This window comes from Empidonax traillii, unplaced genomic scaffold (assembly GCF_003031625.1).
Source record: "Empidonax traillii isolate 1590-97213 ecotype Southwest subspecies unplaced genomic scaffold, ASM303162v1 scaffold175:size1888319, whole genome shotgun sequence".
Classification (NCBI taxonomy): domain Eukaryota; kingdom Metazoa; phylum Chordata; class Aves; order Passeriformes; family Tyrannidae; genus Empidonax; species Empidonax traillii.
The window spans coordinates 380,172-397,896 of NW_020955368.1; the positions used below are offsets into that span (position 1 = coordinate 380,172).

At 50.8% G+C, this 17,725-nt stretch overlaps 1 protein-coding gene across 1 annotated transcript in view; it reads right to left on the reverse strand.

Moving 5' to 3' along the window:
• The window catches only part of ATOH8 (atonal bHLH transcription factor 8), a 25,639-nt gene extending 8,049 nt beyond the window's left edge, over window positions 1-17,590 (reverse strand). The window contains exons 1-2 of the mRNA XM_027885991.1: window positions 17,165-17,590; window positions 2,932-3,123 (exon numbers count right to left, since the gene is read on the reverse strand). Coding sequence (XP_027741792.1) covers window positions 2,932-3,123; window positions 17,165-17,590 — 618 coding nt within the window. The remainder of the gene's footprint in view (window positions 1-2,931; window positions 3,124-17,164) is intronic.
• Between the last annotated feature and the right edge of the window lie 135 nt (window positions 17,591-17,725).

The window sequence follows — 17,725 nt, forward strand, 5'->3', positions numbered from 1 at the left end:
AATTAAAAAAATGGAATAGAAAGAGGGGGGGGGAGAAAATTACTCAGTAAATTTCCTATTGCAACAGCAAAGTCTGAACAACAACCTAACGTTAGGGACACCGGCTAATTCGCCCTCAGAAACAAAGCAAGAGGCAACATACAATCCAGCAAACGCAACATCTGGAGTCCCTGCCTGCCAAAACAAACTCCAACCAGCTACTTTTTTTGTGTGAAAAGCTCACGGTGCCACAGCACATCGCAACCAGAGAGCTGAGAGAGCAAGTGAGAGAGGCAGAGACACAATAAAATGGAGATGACAGGAGATAAGGGTCTTGTGGACCCAGCGGCGGAGCTCAAGGAGCAGAGGTCTGTGCTCAGGCTTGCAATAATTTTTTAAAAGAGAGAGTATAAAAGGAAACTTAAAAAAACCCCAGTAACAACAACAAAATAACAACCGCCCCAAAGTCGATAATTCAGAGGAACTGCTCAGTGAGCAGTGGTTTCAGAGACCTGATTAAAAACACACAGAGCTTACAAAAACGTGCCGATTTCAACATTAATGAGGGCGTGGTGTTTTTGGGCCAAGCCATTGTATCCTCATCCAGCCGCCTGCGTGAGACCCCCCAGGAGAGACATCCCTTCACACCACCTGACATCCAGACCTTGGATCGTCCCTGCACAGCCATCCCGGATCTGTAATTTCCCTCTGACAACAGTCCCTTCCTCCTTTGTGCTCATGATGCCATCGATTTGCTTGGCTCAAAGAGAAAGGGAGACAGCAAGATGAGTCCTCCCAACTCAGGCTTTGCATTCCCACTCCTATCTATTGGGAATTACCAGAGTTACTTAGTGGTACCTCCTGGTTTTTGCTTCATCATCACCTGAATGTGCTCTTGCCTTCACCTGAATTGCTGGAAATAAAATTAGCCAAATCATCCCAAGAGAACTTACACCCTCTGGGGCTGCCCCTCAACTTGGACTTTCCAAAACGGCAGAAACACATTTGCTAGAATTTCCATCAAGAAAAGCAAGGCAGAGCTGGGATTAAGACCCTACCTCAGGTACAAAGCCTGGCTTTCTTTTCAGAGAGGCCTTTTGGAGAAGGGTTAGGGTGTGTGGCCTTCAAGAACGTGGAGAAAAGGCAGATTTTCTCCTGCTGACACTGTTTCAGTGGGTTGGCAGTGGTTTGTTGGGAGGTGGGATGTGCCGATGCCGTGTGAGAGTTTCATTGTTCACGCGCTCTCGATGGGCTCAGGGCTTTTCTCCATGCATCCGCTCTGGAGAGAACTTTGGAGACCAAACACCATAAATAGAAGACCTTTAATTCCTAATTTATTTTTTTAATTAAGGATGGGCCCAGCCCTAAGCCTCAGATGTGAACACCCTGGGACTTGGAGCCATTTAAAATCTGGCTCTGTGTTTTCTGTCTCTAAGCTTGCATTGGTTTACATAAGCCAAGACAATGTGTCTCAGCCCATCGGGCACCCAAAGCCTGAATACCAGCCCAGAAATGTGCTGAAGCTCATCATGAAGGATGCTCATCCTCTTCTTTCCCCCCATCTTGACTTTGGGACGAGACCCAAAACCTAACTAGCAACCTGCTAAAGCCTCAAAAAGGATGATCATCCCCTTTTTCTCTCCCATCTTGACTTGGAGAGGGGACCCAAGCCCCAGCTAGGAATTTGCCCAAGCCTTAGAAATGATCCTTTTGTTCTCCCCAATCTCAACTTGGCTGGAGACCCAAGAACCAACTCGCACCTTGCCCTGGGATTGATGGCACCTCATCAGTGTTCCTGGGACACCACTGCTTGTGGCACTACAGACCCCGCAATAAAACCCCGACCTCGGGCTGTGCCCAGGAGCTCCCCCCACATCTCCCAGCTCCAGGCAGGGCTGTGGCTGTGGGTGATTGGTGCCGTGTCTCTGCCTGGCACTGCTGCTCCGGGGGCATAAATACAGCCCGTGACAGCGAGAGGAAGCGACAAGGGAGTGTGCTATTGTGTTTATTTATAAACTGAATTGCTGCAGGATGATTTGTTGGGGTAAAGAGGAGGAAAAGTGAGGAAACCTGCCCGAATCACAGGCAGATCTTAACGACACCGGGGAAGGAGCCTGCTCCCTAGCTTAGCTGCCCATTCATCCATTAAAATCCCGCTGATTTATTATCCCGCCTGACAAGCAAGCCCAGAAAGCAGGGGGAAGTTCAATTCAAGTTTACAAAACTCTTTTTGTCATAAAAGCCTGAACAAAGACATCAATCACTCCTTTAATTCACCCATGTCACTCTCTGAGAGGAAAACTGGCAGAACGCTCCGCTTCCTCCTCCCGCCGCTTGACGATGATTTCACCTAATTGGTTCAGTGTTAAGTAACCTAAAGGAATGCAAGGCGTAATTAGATTTAACGTTGTTTCCTCAAGATACCCACATGTCCTTCAGGTCATACATCTTACTAATGTGTTTATACATACAATGTCTCCATTAGCTACCTTTTTTTTGTTGTCGGGCGATTTTTCTCAGAGATAAGTGTTAGATTAAACAAAACAGAAAACACAGGCGGGCGACCGTGTTTTATGGGCTCCAAAAGGCGACTCAAGGTTGGTTTGGTTTAACAAGTAACAGTCCCAAGATGACTCTTAATAGGATCACGCTCGTGTTGAAACACACGATGGGCGACTAACGAGGGGAAGAGCCCGGCGCGGAGGACGGGGAGGAGAGAAAAGCTTTTGATTAGGAAGGAATGTGGTTATTACAAGATCAGACAGATGGAGGAGAAAAAGCAAGAGAGAAAGGCAAGGGATAAAAAAAAAAAAAAAAAAAAATCAGGAAAATTTCACAAGGTTGGGAAAGGAAGGAAACCACTTCGGATTTTTTGATTTTTTGGCCTTTTTTTTTACCTTTTTGTAACTTTTACCGTTATTTAGGGGGCGAGGGGGGGAGGCTGTAACATACCTTCCTTTTTTTAGATCTTCCTTCTGCTTGTAAGGTCCTAGTGCACTGCTCCACGCATTCAGAGAAGCTCATGTTACTGTGGTCAGCGCTGTAATCCAGGTCTGCTAGTCTGGCCAGGGAAAGGATATAGTTACAGGCTATTCTCAAGATGGCCAGTTTGGACAACTTTTGACCATAAGAATAGCAGGGAACCTAGAAAGGGTAACAGGGAAAAAGAAATAATTAAAAATTAGGCCACATAAACAAAATATCTTGCTTGAAGCATGGCAAAACAACTGTAAGTTATTTTCTTAGCAGTTTTTAACATAAATAGAAACTCTGGTGATAAAAATGCCATATGGTCCCAACAGGTTTTTAAGAAGAACTCCCCCGCTGATCTCCATGGGGATGAAAGCAGCACGAAGCCTCTTGATTTCAGCGGGGCAGTTCTGCTTAAAATGTGATGGCAGGATACAGCCTGGGATGTCTGCCTGCTGTTCAGTTCTTGGGGGCCCTGTTTCTCTCAGAAACCTGCAGCCCCCATGCCACCCAGTAACTCGCCTTGAGTAACTCACTGCCCACAAGTAGCTCCCATGTCATCACAGGTCTTGCAGAATAAGGCAATAAGGAAGCATGAGCAACAATTACACCCTGGTGTTCTCTGTGCTCAAATAGCATTGATTGTGACTTTCAGCCCATGCAAAAACATGATGTTGAGGAGCAAGACCTGGAGGCAGTAATTCCTACTTGCCTAAACACCCCATCATGGTACCTCACCCCACAAAAGAGACCAAACCAGAGCCTGCTTCAGGGCCCTGGATGTATCTCATGCAATTTTTTCCTTCACCCTTAAAGATTTCTAGTGTAATGTGAAACATTCAAACAATTCAAACTAAACAGTATGTGTCTAAAAATCCAATCAGTGTACAGTTCCTGTTGCAGAAGGGTGGATTGCTTTTCCACCGCGATCCAGCAAAACACTACATCTACACTCAGTTTTGGGCACGCAACTTTTAACGTGCCCAGCTTAAATCATTTAGGTTCGATCTTCTGAGTGTGATAGACCCCATTTTCTAGTTTGCAAAATTGCTAAAAGTCATTCAGGCCTTTATGCACAGGAGTCTATTGCCTACGGGAAACTGGAGCGGGGCATTTATCTGAAATCCATCCTGGCCCCTCAGGTTGTCCGACCACCCATGAGTCTAGGTTTTCATACTACATCAATCATGGGAATGCCTCAATGTCCACCAACCACCTGCCTCCGTACCAGTCTCCATCCTCCTCATCCCTCTGGAGTGTCACACCCAGGGTTGGAGATTTTTTTAATGATTGCTGCCATGCTCATGCCTCAGCCTGTCTTTTCACCACAGGAACACAAGGACAGGATCATCCCTGGAGTGATGTCCCTGACTTTACACAAAGTAGGATGGGTTCACCCCTTCCACAGACCCCACAGTGACCATATGCAGATTCCAAAGGAGGAGCAGGACAGTTCAGGCTCCAACTACTGTCACCTCCACAACCTCAACTAGATGTGCCATCCCTGTATTTAGTAGCCCATGATAGATCTTTTCTGTCCATTAATTTGGCCTGATAAGCTGAACTCCTGTCAATTTTGAGCACTTACAAACAACATCCTTTTGCAAAGTTTTCTCCCCAGTCTATATAAATTTTTCCTCCTTTTACTTGTTTTGAACTTGGCTCCTACTTGCCTTCCCTTGAGGTTCCCTAGTTCCTGTATTAGAAGGGAGGACAACAGATTTTTATTCATGTCCTCTGTGACACATGTTTTCAGTCCTCCATCATCTCTTCATCCTCTTTTCCAGAAAGAAAAGATCAATCCTTCTTAGCAGACAGTTGTATGGAAGCCATCCTATATCTTTGATGATCCTTGCTGCTCTTCCCTGAACTTTTCTTAGTCCCTTTGGAGCTGAGAGGATCAGAGCAACACAAAGTATTCATGTTGTGGGTGCATCTATTTAACAGATGCTTATGTTAAAATATTCCTTTAAATGTTCTATTAAATATTCGGTTTCTACCGACTCCTGACTTGATTTGTGAGTGCTACCAGACACTGACTTGAGACTTCCACTGAACCATCTACAGAAACCCTGAGGTCTCCCTTCTCTGAGATAATGGTCAGGTCAGGGTCTATCATTTCACATGTGGACTCTGGTATGGTTTTTCCTGTATGCATCACTTCACTTTATCTGCATTGTATTTATTTCATGTACCATGTTATTATCCAATCAGAGTCATAAGGTTCAGCAGAGCTCTCTCAGTCACAATTTCAGGTGGTGGGACCTTTCAGGTCTCCAGCCCAACCCCCCTGTTTGAAGCAGAGTTAAACACAGAGTCAGGTCCTGGTTTGTCTACTCGTGACATCCCTCCCTGCAGGAACTGGCCCTTTTTCCCAGCCCACCACTCCCTACCTGTACACTGATCACTAATCCACACTCCTATCCAAGCTGCTCAGCTTCTTCAAATGTTCCTAGGGAACACCTCTGCCCCAGTACTTACAGAAATCCAAACCAACTGGTCAGATCATCCTTATCCATGAGCACATGAATTTTAGTGCCATTGACCCTGTGGGCCATTTGCCTTGCATGATACATAGTATCATTTAGGTTGGAAAAGACCTCTAAGAACATCGAGTCCAATCATTAACCCAGCATGGCCAAGCCCACCACTAAACTGTGTCCCTCAGGACATTTACGTGTTTTCTGAACACTTCCAGGGATGGTGACTCCACCCCTTCCCTGGGCAGCCTGTTCCAATGCTTGAATACCCTTTTAGCAAAGAAATTTTTCAAATATCCAATCTAAACTTCCCCTGGAACAATATGAGGCCATTTCCTCTTGTCCTATCACTTGTTACTGGGTAGAAGAGAATCACCTCCACCTGGCTACAACCTTCTTTCAGGTTGTTGTAGAGGTCTCCTCTGAGCCTCCTTTTGTCAAGGCTAAACACTCCCCGCTCCCTCAGCTGCTTCTTATCAGACTTGTGCTCCAGACCCTTCCCCAGATCTCTCGCCCTTCTCTGGACACGCTCCAGCACCTCCATGTCTTGTAGTGCGGTGCCCAAAATTGAACACAGCACACGAGTTGTGATACAGGTGCCCATTAGCACTCAGCCTATCCAGAAATGAGCCAACAAGCTTCGAAGGGCCTTTTGTTTTCATACACACCATCTATTACATATACCCTGGAATCATAGAATAGCTTGGGTTGGGAGGGACCTTTCAAGGTCACCTAGTCCAAACTCCCCCCTGCAATGAGCAGGGACATTGCAGAGAATCTGTTTATCCTCTGGGAATACCCTGTGTCACTACTGCATTGACCTCAGCTGCACAGAGCAGAGACTCCTCTGCTGGGTAACACCAATCCAAAAGGGATGGAGAGCCACTTCCATGCCTCTTCTGCTGGAATCAGCACTGTGTGTGCCATGGGATTCGAGGTACCTCCTGTAAGCCCCTCTGCAAAACTGCCAGTCAAGGAAAAGGCAAGGCTAAGTGGTGTTCCCATTGCTCCAGAGGGAATCAGAGGGGTAGCTGGAAACGGCTGGAGTCTGGTGGCACAAAGATCCCCTTTTTGTTCAACAAAACCTCTCTCTAAATCTGTGCCCTCACTTTTTTGCCAGCATTATTCACCCACCAGCGTTACTTGCCTTCAGACCATAGTACCTGGTCCCCAGATGCAATGAGCTGAGTTATTTCGAAAGCAAGAGCTTTGAGCAGCAGAAACACCCAAGTCTTTCGACGCCAATGTAACAAGAACAGCGGAGAGCCCAGATCAAACAGCATCAGGAAAGAACAAAGCAAGATGGAAACTAAAATGGAAGGATTCAGTGCAATATGGGAGTAATTTCAGAATTAGAGCAAGAAGGAAGTTAAATCGAGTGGAAGTAAAATAGAACCACGAAATCCTTGAGGCTGATGCACAGACGCTGTCCAGTTACAACACAAGAAGGCAGACTAATGTCTTTTTTCCTCATCTGTTTTGCTCTTTCTTTTGTGTTTGGTGTTTGTTTTTTGGTTTTGTTTTTTTTTTTTAAAGAAACAAAATAAAAACCAATCTGGTTTTTTTTGTAGGATATGTTTGCTACAAATGGCAAGGAAGATCTCAGTGCTAACACAGCTGACAAAACCCTCAACTGGGATTACACAACATTTTTCCCACACCACTGCAGCAAAGTCCAAGCTGGAGCTGCCCCATATGTCCATGGGAAGAGGTTCACCTTGAGCAGCCCAGATACTGCTGTGATGGGTGCGGGGCACCAACATTAAAAGATAAGAGGTTTTTTTGCCATGGTAACGGTGTTAAAAAAACTATTTCACAGGAACCCTCCCTGTCTTGGCTCAGCTCCTGCCATTTTAATGTTTCCTTTTGAATTAAACATGGGAAATTAAGAGAGGAATGAGCCACTTAGTTCAGATCCAGAGTCAAGGCTTCCCCAAGTGTGTGTGTGTGTGTGTGACTTTGGCATTATCTCTTCTTTAACATAAAGTCAGCAGGAAGGAGGGCACAGCTTTGTGCAGACTGGAGAAAAGGTTGTCGATGACACACCTGGATGCCAAGAAATCTTCAAAATCCAACTTGAAACAGAGAGAGTGTCTTAGAAATGGGAAAATGCCTGACGCTGGTGTGGCCTTGCAGCTGTAACCCTCCCAGGTTCCATGGAGCCTCCACTACACAGATCTTGGGCAGGTGGTAACACAACCAGGTATCTGTCACACTGCTGCCAAGCACCAACCCCTTTCCTTCCGTCACCTTCTTGTTCCTTGTGCCTGAACTGAACAGATTTTGGAGCTTTGTTGGGACAGCTGCAAAGATGGGAGCTGAGCAGGTCCGTTCAGAGTCAGGGGGAAACAGGGGAGAGCTCAAGTTCCTGTGCAGTTTATGAAAATATTTCCCTTATCTGACCTCACTGATCTCCCCCGAGCAGCAGCACAGCTCACCCTCCAGCCTGCAATATTTGCAGTGATTAAAAGGAATTAGGAAGGAACTGCAACTGAAATTTCATACTGATTCGAAGGAATGCAGCTGTCTTCTAGAAAGGCTAGAAAGGATACTGGCACCATCCTTGGCTTTGGGAGATCAGCACCGAGTGGGATGGGACCAGCAGGAACCAGAGCTTCAGGCAGAGGATGTTTGTAAGTTGTATCTGCAAAGGACTCAGACAGACTCAAACAGAGTCTCCTGGGTCTTATCTGTGACCCACAGGCCGGCAGGAGTTGAAGCAAGGCAAGAGGAACACTCCGGAGACATATTCCTGTGCAGAAGAGCCCTTCTTTGGCAGGAAGGTAGAACGGGATGTGACCTAACAGGTCTTTTCTATCTTTGACGTCTGAGATTGAGAGGCAGTGCCCTTGGAAAACCAAGGATGCTCCCTTTGAAGTCCGTGGGAAGTCTGCCGTGCACTTGACTGGAGCAGCGCTCGGCCTGCAGCCAGCCCTCTCCAGGGAGGCAGGATTCTGCTGCAGCTCCCCAAAGGGTCACTGTCATCCACTGAGGACATGGGCTGGGAGCTGATTCTGACCCAGGGCACAGGACTGTGGGATGAGGCTGGGGAACAACCGGAGAAACAGATGGGTGAGAGGATGCCCCTGCAACATGAGGCGGCAGGGTATGTTCACCGGGATGGGTCCATGGAGAACAGCCAGAAGCATCCCATGGACTTTAGGAGCATTAATCAAGTTCACATCACTGAGCCTTCTGCCAGGCAGCTCTGTCCTTATCAATGCAATGTGATTTCTGTAAGCATCCTCTGGACCTGTACAGATAACATCTGTAAAACCCAGTCTGCTTTTACACTGCATAAAAACACTGGAATAAAGAGTGCTGGGGGTCCAGACCTCTCTGGTATTGTGCTTGAATAGTGACTTAGCAGCACAGACATGCACAGATCCCCTCCACACGAAGGTCATGCAGGGCAGAACTGGGCCCCTGGGCACAGCAGGGAAGACAGGGTGGCTCCAGGGCAGAGAAACACCCATGCTTGCGATGGCCAAGCTGCCCTGACAGCTAGTTCCTCTCCTCATCATGCCATAAGAAGCTGCTGAATCTACCTGTCTGCTAACTCATCTGGTTTATTTTTATGCTGGGAGTTAAAACACATCAGGCCCCCCTCCCTCCCCTCCCCCAGGAGAGCATTTGGCTGCCTCTCCCCTGCATCCGAACAGGCAGCCCAGCGGCGCTGTCTCATTGTTTGTGCTGCGCCTCCTGCCAAAAATATTTCCAGAAGGTTCATACAAATGCCCAGTACTTAATAGTTCTGGCTTTTGTACGCCCCTCTTTCCACCCCGGGGTGAGTCAGATGTTTCCTGAGGTTAAAACACCTTGGGGGAACGATGGCAGGTTCAGGCAGCAGGACTGCCAGTGTTCCTTGCTTGTCGGTCCTGAGCATGGGGGAAGCCTCTTTTTCATGATCCTGAAGTATCTCCAGGGCTGGTGTCTGCAGAGCTACTGGGGATGTGTGGGTGCCTCCTCCCTGCAAGTGTCCAAGGCCAGGTTGGATGGGACTTTGAGTAACCTGGCCTAGTGGAAGGTGTTCCTGCCCATGGCAGGGGGCTGGAACAAGATGATCTTTAAGGTCCCTTTCAACCCAAACCATTCTACTTCTATGAGTAAGAGCTTTAAGAAGCTGAAGGCCTTGCCCAGAAGATCATCGCCTCTTTTCAAGATGTGTTACATTGTGGAGCGTGTTTGGGAAGGGTCTGGAGCCACCCTTTTTCCTTCCACCCAATTTTGTGGGAAAGTGAACTCACATGGGCCCTCCTGCTTCTCACAGGACTCGTTGTTTGATGGTCTGGTTCATGTGTTCAGATTCACCAGCAAGGAACCTGGTCCTACCAGACCCCTTCAGACCTGGTTCCCAAACCTGCCCACAGCACAGCAGCAACCAGATTCCACCAACGGCCCCTCCAAGCTACTGGTGTTCTATTATCCCTTGTTCTATGGCAACAGGGTCTACTCTACAGTTTGTCCCTATCTTTCTCATAGTCCCTCTTTAAGGGCAAGAGGTGGGAGGGGATGAAAAAGTCTCCCAGAACCTTCTCTTCTCCAGGCTGGACAACCCCAACTTTCTCAGCCATCCCTCTGATCATCTTTGTGACCTCCTCTGGACTCACTCCAACAGGTCCATGTCTTTCCTGTGCTGAGGGCCCTTGAGCTGGACGCAGCACAGCAGATGGGGGTCTCACCAAGGCAGAGTAGAGGGGGAAGAATCACCTCCCTTGGCCATCCGTGGGTATCACGGTGTCAAGATGCTCCACAGAGCTCTATTCCAGCCAGTGATGGGCAGCTATTCCATATCATGGGTGTGGGAGGTTTTTGTTTCTCTGCCACCAGACTGCAGCGGTAGGGAAGGGGCAGCCCCGTGCTAGCAAAGCAATCACAGCAGTTTGAAAGGAAGCCCCATCCCTGCCTCACCACAGGGAGCAAAGTGCCCAGCCAGGGCCCAAACCCAGATGAAAAATGCCGAGGAGAACAAAAGCAGCATCACTCAGGCAGGAGCACTAGTCCTGAATGAGGTGGCTTCGCCTCTTGGGTGGGTGCACACTGCCAAATAACCCAGCTCCCGGTTCCCTCCCAGCTCCTGGCTCCCCCATCGCTCACATTGCAAAAACATGAGTTCACTCCTTGGAGCGAATGAATTGGCTTCCTCCAAACAAAACCTAGGTGTGGTGCTGGGTGAGTTCACCCTGGGAATCTCTTCCAAATGGCAGTCTGGTTATTGCTGCCCCAGGCCTGGTTCCACTCTGTTTTGGACAGTCCTCCTGCATTATTCCCATTTTGCAACCCCAAAGCCTCCTGCACATCCTTAGGGAATACAACGCACGCTCTCAGTATGAAAAATATCAAAATGCTGGGCTGCAGCAAAGCTCTTACCTTACTGCAGGCTCTTTGAACCACTGCCCAAAATAGTAACTACACAGAGGACTACTGGGTATCACAGGAGAAATCCCAGGGCCATAAGGCACAGAAAATCTCCTCTGAAAGGGGCTATCTTTAAGCACCATAATGGGGAAACACTTTTTTGGGTGACAGTTTTGTAACGGCCATCTCCATCTTTAAGGTCCAGTGAATCCAACGCCCCTGGCAAACGGGAGACCAAGTTCTACCAGAGATAATGGCATTACCACAGCCTCAGCTTGGCCTTGGTGACTCTTCAGTCACCACCCACTGCTGGACACCATGGCATTTTTTCCACTCCTTTGCTATTGCTGCTTAGACCCAGGAGCTGCTATGAGCAGCTGCAGGGAGCATAACCCTCCCTCTGCTTGCATTCCTGTGCAGGGGACAGTGCAAACCGGGACGAGGATGGGATATATTACTTTGGGAATGCACATGGCAGGGACCAAGAGAGATGCAGGTTGGGAACAAAGAGCCTGGGGAGCTCTGCTGCACGGTACTGTAAAGTGTCCCACCTCCCCACCATAGTCTGAAGAGGAATTTGAGGGTGGATTAAGGCAGGGAGCAGAGGCTGGATTCAAAGCCTGACAGAGAAAAGCAGACTCTTTCCTCCAATTTCAGTGGGAGCCATAAGAAAACATAAAGGTTAACTTAGGGTGGCTGCAGCAGGCAGAGCAAATACCTCCTGACAGGAGCAGGATTTGTAGCAAAAGATAAAATCAGCTAGACAGCAGCCAAGGGAGCAGAAAAGCCCTGCTCTTGGTGACACACAGGCATTGTTTTCAAGATTTTTGTCCTTTTGTCTGGTTTCTCCCTTGTTTTCTGTCCTCTTTTGTTGCTTCAGGCCAGTATTTTGTCATCTTCTCTAGCTGTTAAACCACAGTGCCTCCCCACTCTGCCCCAACTGGGCTCTAAATATCCATCAGCGTCACTCGGGACTGGCTGTAACCACCGAGGTGCTCCAGTTAACACTGTGCTGTTCAGTGACAACACGCAGAGGTGGCGTTGTACACTATGTCTGGAAGATGCTCCAGCTCTCCTGACGTCCAGCAGCACCTCTCCAACCATCTCTTCCCGCCCAGCTGTCACCCCCAGAGAGCTCAATGGGTGGTTTGTCTTCAGGAACTGGGTTTTAAGGCATCTTTGGGTTTCCTGCCTGTGGGATCACAGAGGGATGAATCACTGGAAATAGGGCTGGGAGATGTCAGCAGGTGACGGAGGAAAGCTCTCAGCCTCCTCACCACACAGAAAGGACACGCCAGAGACGTTGGCAGTGTCACATGCAGTGTCCTGCCTGCAGAGGTGACAAACCACGGCTGCCTTTGGGATGACACACAAAGAGGGTGAGCACGTAATGACACATCCCCAGAACAGCCTCAGCCTCCTCTGCCTTGTGGCTAAGGACTGCTCAAGTCATGGGTCCTGCCTCCATTTAGTGCCTGGCTTGTCCTTCAAACCCCTGCAGACAGCTTGCCCACATGCCACCCCACAGCCATGTAACCTCCTCCTGTGTGGCCTTGAGGCTGCCGCTCCTGATGTCCCACCACGCTCCCAATAGGAGCAAGCAGGGGCTTTTCTGCACTGATTTAGCAACAAGCCACAGTGGCCACGTGCATGTCGGCAGCAAAAAGTGAAAGGATGCTAGTGGGGAGAAAAAACCTCCATTCCAGCAGTTAAAAAGCCCTATAAAACTCTAAAGTATGTCCAGAGCCCACATGAGTGCAAAGAGCGAGGCTGTCAGCTGCTGAGGCAGAAGAGTGTCCTGGTAATGCAGTGGTGAAAAGATTTAGAAAAATGCCAATATACTTCAAGGGAAAATAAATGTCTGTGGACACATTTGCTCCCAGCGCAGACTCCAGCTCGCTGTGGCTCAGTGCATCACCTCCTCGAGCTGGAGCTGGACAGCAGTGCTCCAGAGAGAAACCAGATGTGCAAGCCCAGGCAGGCTCCAGATCAGGAAGGCTGCTGTGGTTGTCTCTGTCCATCGACGGAGAGTCTGCTGCCACCTTAGGGTCTGTCAGCACAGCCGAGGAGCTCGATCCCAGCTCCTGTGAGTGCAACACACTGGTGGGAGCTGGTCTGCTTGGCTGCCCGTGCAGCCTCATGGTGAAGCACCATTTCCCTCTGGCCAAGCCCCCCAGGAGCAAACCTGGTGGCTAAGTCCATGCTGTAATAAATACTGAGATAGTCCAGTTTCATATTTGGGATTTGCTGGAGTATGAGACTCTTGCTGCCAATAAGAATTTGCAGACAATAAAAAAAAAAAAAAGGAGCCAGCGTTGCCTGGAGTGGAGAGCAATTGCTCTGAAGATATGCAGTGTTGTTGTCACATCTTGTCTCCTCCGAATGGTTGCACTGCTTCACAAATCTGAACATCCACCAGCACAAAGACTGGTGGGAATCTTCACATGGAGGAGGAGATGACCTCAGGTTCCTGAGAACTCGGCACTGTGTCTCATCAGAAACGTTTGGGTTCATTGACCACGCACAATGGCAGGGAAAGGGAGACAAAAATGATGGAAGTGACAATCCATTATGTCACCTATGGAAGGTCCTGCAGCAGCAGTGCAAGAATCCACTGACCAGCACCTGCCAGGGCATTCAAGGGCAGACCAGTGCTCCAGAGAGGAGCTGCCCAGTCACGGGGAAGAAGCAGCACCCAGGAGGGACACCAGAAAGGCAGCAGCAGAAGGGCAGCCAAGTATAGCAGAAATATCTCCACCATCTAAAAGTGTTTCAGAGCAGGTCAGTGTTTTCCAGGGGGAATACACTGTGAGCCTCAGGAGTCCTCTGTTAGTGCAAGGATCATCACTTGGACAAATGATGCTTGGGGGACTGAGGGTGGGAAAATCTTTTCCAGACTGAGTAGCTGAAGATCACAAGTGCCAAGACCAGGGAGAAGGAGCTGTATCTCAGTAGCATCTGCTCTTCAGCCCCACTTCAGTGCTATGGCCCTATGGTGAAGGCAGCAGCTCAATAGAGAGGGAGAGAGAACCTTGTTCCTGGTGGCTGTGACACCAAGGGGTGAACACAATGGCAATGACACGTCTGACAGCAGCAGGCAGCTTCCCAGAGCTGGCAGCTGCCTGCCTACCTCCCACCTCTGAGGGGGCCCTGCCCTCAGAGGCGAGTTGGGGACAGCTAAGTGCTCAGGGACATGGCTGGATTAGCCTCCCCTTGTGTGAAACAACTGCGTTTGGCTCTTCCTCCACCAAGAACTGGAAGAAAAAAAAAAAACCAAAAACAAAAAACCCACACCCCTTCCTGCCATCTGGAGAGTTAGTCGACACAAGCCAAAACATGTGTGCCATATGTACACAGCTGTGGAGCGCAGGGACGCCGCTGTCAGCCCATCTGCCCGGCATGCTGAGTGCCAGTCGCCTGCCCTGGGGTGGGCTGCTGAGACAGGGAGAGTGTCCTGCGCAGAGGTATGACTTCCCCTTCCTCCTCCTCCTCCTCCTCACCAGGCATGGAAAGGCTCCCAGCAGCTTGGCTGTGGTGGGTCTGATCCTACAAGTAAATGGGGTTTTATCTCACGCATGCCAGTGAGGATGGGTATCTCCAGCCCTTGCACATCCAAACGTGACAGGGAAAGGGATGACACCTGCGTGGGTGTTGGGTACCAGTGGCTGAACAGAGCTCCTGCTTCCAGCAGCTCCACATCCAGCACCTGAGCCCTTCCCAAAGGAGAGTGGGGCGGGGGCTGGCTGTGTGCAAGCACGGCACTCTCCCCTGCTCCTTGTCCGCCTATCTGCGGGGAGGTATCAGTTTCAGTGCCTCAGGAAAGGCCTCCCAGCTGCTTAAGAGCCTGATATGTGATGACAAGGAGGAGACGGAGGACTAACCAAGGAACAAGAAGCAAACCGAGGCCTGTGGCAGACAGCGCACAGGGATTGCTGCAGGCGTGTGGAAAGACGGTGCTGACCCGAGGCAAGAGAAAGCCTCCCTACGGCTGTGCCTCTGCCAGCGCATCTCACTGCCCCTGCTTCCCGACCCGCTGACCAGGGTGTGACAGAGAGCAACATGCTGTCCTCTGATCCGAACCGCTCCTCAAAAGCCTCCCCTCCAACCCCGGTGTGAATGACATGAGTGCAAAGGCAGCGCCGCGCGTATGCGCAATGAAGCTGACTGTCACCTGATGTCACGCACGGCACCAGGCACGCCGCTGGCAGCCCCACAAGAAATGAATACAAATGTCATCCAATGATGGTCGGCACAGCCAGCCCACCCCTCAGCAAACTGCTAGTAAGGCCTCGCAGCAAACATTTCCCAGAGAATGATTTCTTTCTCCCTGCAGAGTGAATACAGCTCTGCCAGTATGTTCCCGTGCTGACCCTAGAGACCGGCTTTCATGGGAAGAGAGGACAGCAACTTGTTCTCCAGGCTCTTTGGACTCCCAGCTGAGTCCACAGCTGAAATGATTTATGGAGACAGGGCCAAGGCCAGGAATCTGAGGCTTTTCAAGAGTTGCCCATTTCCCAAAAGAGTGCGGCTTTAATTTGTTGCCTGCCTGACTCCTGCTTGAGGCTCAGCCTAGAACAAGATTGCCAGTGATTTGGGAAATCAGTGCTACTTCCCCTTGTGGTTTTGGTGGTGTAGATGTCTGTCCGTGGAGAATTAGACTGACACTTCCAAGCGTGTTACACACAGTCGCCAAACAACTGAAATATGGAAGCAGCTTACAGAAATAAAATATATCAAGTCTGGACTCTGCATGTACAAGGGGCAGCCTCTCAGCACTGGGGGACAGCATCCAGCACACACTGGGTTACTGGGATTTATAACAGGAGCTGTCAGATCCCACTACTGCACAGTGATCAAAAATGTTTTAGTTTAGATGCTCAGCAGCGATTCCCTCCTGACATACAGCCCCAGTTTCAGCCTGTGCTTCTTCCTGACCTCAGGGCTGGAAGTCTGTTCACAGAAGTAGATGACGGGGAAGGATTAAATCCTGGGGTGCAGCTACTCAGCACACAGCAGCCACTGAGAAGGGCTGCAGGCAGCATGATGGAGTTAGGAACAAGCAGAGCTCCTCTAAGCAGGAGCAGGAGCTCCTCTAAGCAGAGCTCCTCTAAGCAGGAAAGAGCATTGAGTCCTAAAGCGAGCACACTTGTGGAACGGCTTGGATTAGTCATGTTTGAAAGATGATAGTGAAAAGCCTGGGTGCATGAGCCCCGCTGTGAGCGGAGCACGCTGCTCCCACCAGGATGGAGGGACCGTCCTGGGAGAGGCAGTGCTCAGCATCTCTCATGATCGGACTCATCTGCAGCTCACAGCCCTCCAAGCCCTGTGCATCTCCTCCTTCCCACACACCTGGAATAGTCCCATCAGCATTGACCAGAAAGGCAGAAAAGCCAAAACAGCTGGGCTTGCAGAGTGTGACAGCACATCTTTGTCTACCAGTGAGCTGTTACACAGTGCCTACACACAGTGAGGGCTGAGTACTGGGGCCAGGGCACTAATTTATCCTTGCGCAGAAGATGCAAGAACCTTGTGGATTCTCTGGATCTCTCCTCATCTCAGGGAGGTGATAGAAGGATTTAGTCCAAAACATCATTTACCTTTCAAAAGCTCCACCCTGACAGTGAGAACCCATTCGTTATCCTTCACAGACGACCATGAGGATTTTCAAGTCCTCTCACCAAGCAAACCCGGCACTGCACATGCTTCGAACACACACTACAGTAAAACTCATGGGAAGCTAACTGACAGAGGATCACAACTCAACTTGGCTATCCCCGGCAGACAGGGCGCACGGAAAGTTTCAGAGGCTGCTGCAGGAACCCCAAGCGCCCTGAGGGGTCAGGCACCCTGCACCGAAGTCAGCAAGAACATGGTGCTGCCCGAATTCCCAGTGATCCCTGTGGGGCAGCTCACGGCAGCCAGACGCTAGCAAGTACACGTGCTCTTGGTACACGAGCATCACCCTAGCTCGCAGCTTGGCCAAGTACCTCTCTCCACATTCTGTTCTCACTTGGAGGGATTTCTAGGGTTTGTGTTATTTCTTTCACCTCCGCATCATTCCCTCTCCGGGGGGGGAAAAAAAATAAACAAAAAAGTAGTCCAAAACTTTCTAACTGCAAGCAAATTAAAAGCCCTTATTTATTTACCTTGAGCGTTAGCACAGTTCTAGGGTTGGTACTTCCAGGCATTTTGAACCGACTTCCCCTCCTGTCAGGCGGCTCCTGCCCTTCACCTCCCCCGGCCCCCGGCAGCGCGGGCGCTCCCCCCGTGCCCTGCGCACCCACCGAGCCCCCCGACCCGCGGCGCATCGCGGGGGTGGGGGCTGGCGAGGCGATGCCCGCGGAGCCCCCCTGGCAAGGGCGGGCGGCGGCAGGTACCTGCTTCCGCAGCGCCTCGAAGGCGGCGCTGATGGTGTGGACGCGGGTCCTCTCCCGGGCGTTGGCCAGCAGCCGCCGCGTCTGCTGCAGCGCTTTGATCTCCGGCGAGACGCCGGACGCCTCGCCCGGCCGCGGGCGCGGGGAAGCGGCGGGCGGCGGCGGCGGCGGCGGGGCGGCGGGGAAGGCGCTGCTGTTGGCGGCGGCGGCGGGGCCGAGCGCGGCGCTGCGCGGCTCCCAGGCGGGCTGCGGGGCGGCGGCGGCCGCGGGGGGTGCGCGGAGCGCCGTCCGCCTCCCGCTCAGCACTTTGAGCTCCACGCGGAAACTTTTGCAGCCGCCGTGCTTGCGCCGCAGCCGCCGCAGCCCCCCGAGCTCGGCGGGGCAGAGGCGCGGCCAGGGCTCGCCCTCGGCCAGCGGCGCGCTCCGCATGGCGCGGGGCGCTGCTCGGCTCAGCCGCGGCCGCTCCGCCGCTGCGCTGCTCCCGGTGCTGCCGCTGCTGCTGCCGCCCCGCTGCCGCCCATCGGAGCCCGCCCGGCCGCGGCGGGCAGCGCAGCCCCGGCGGGA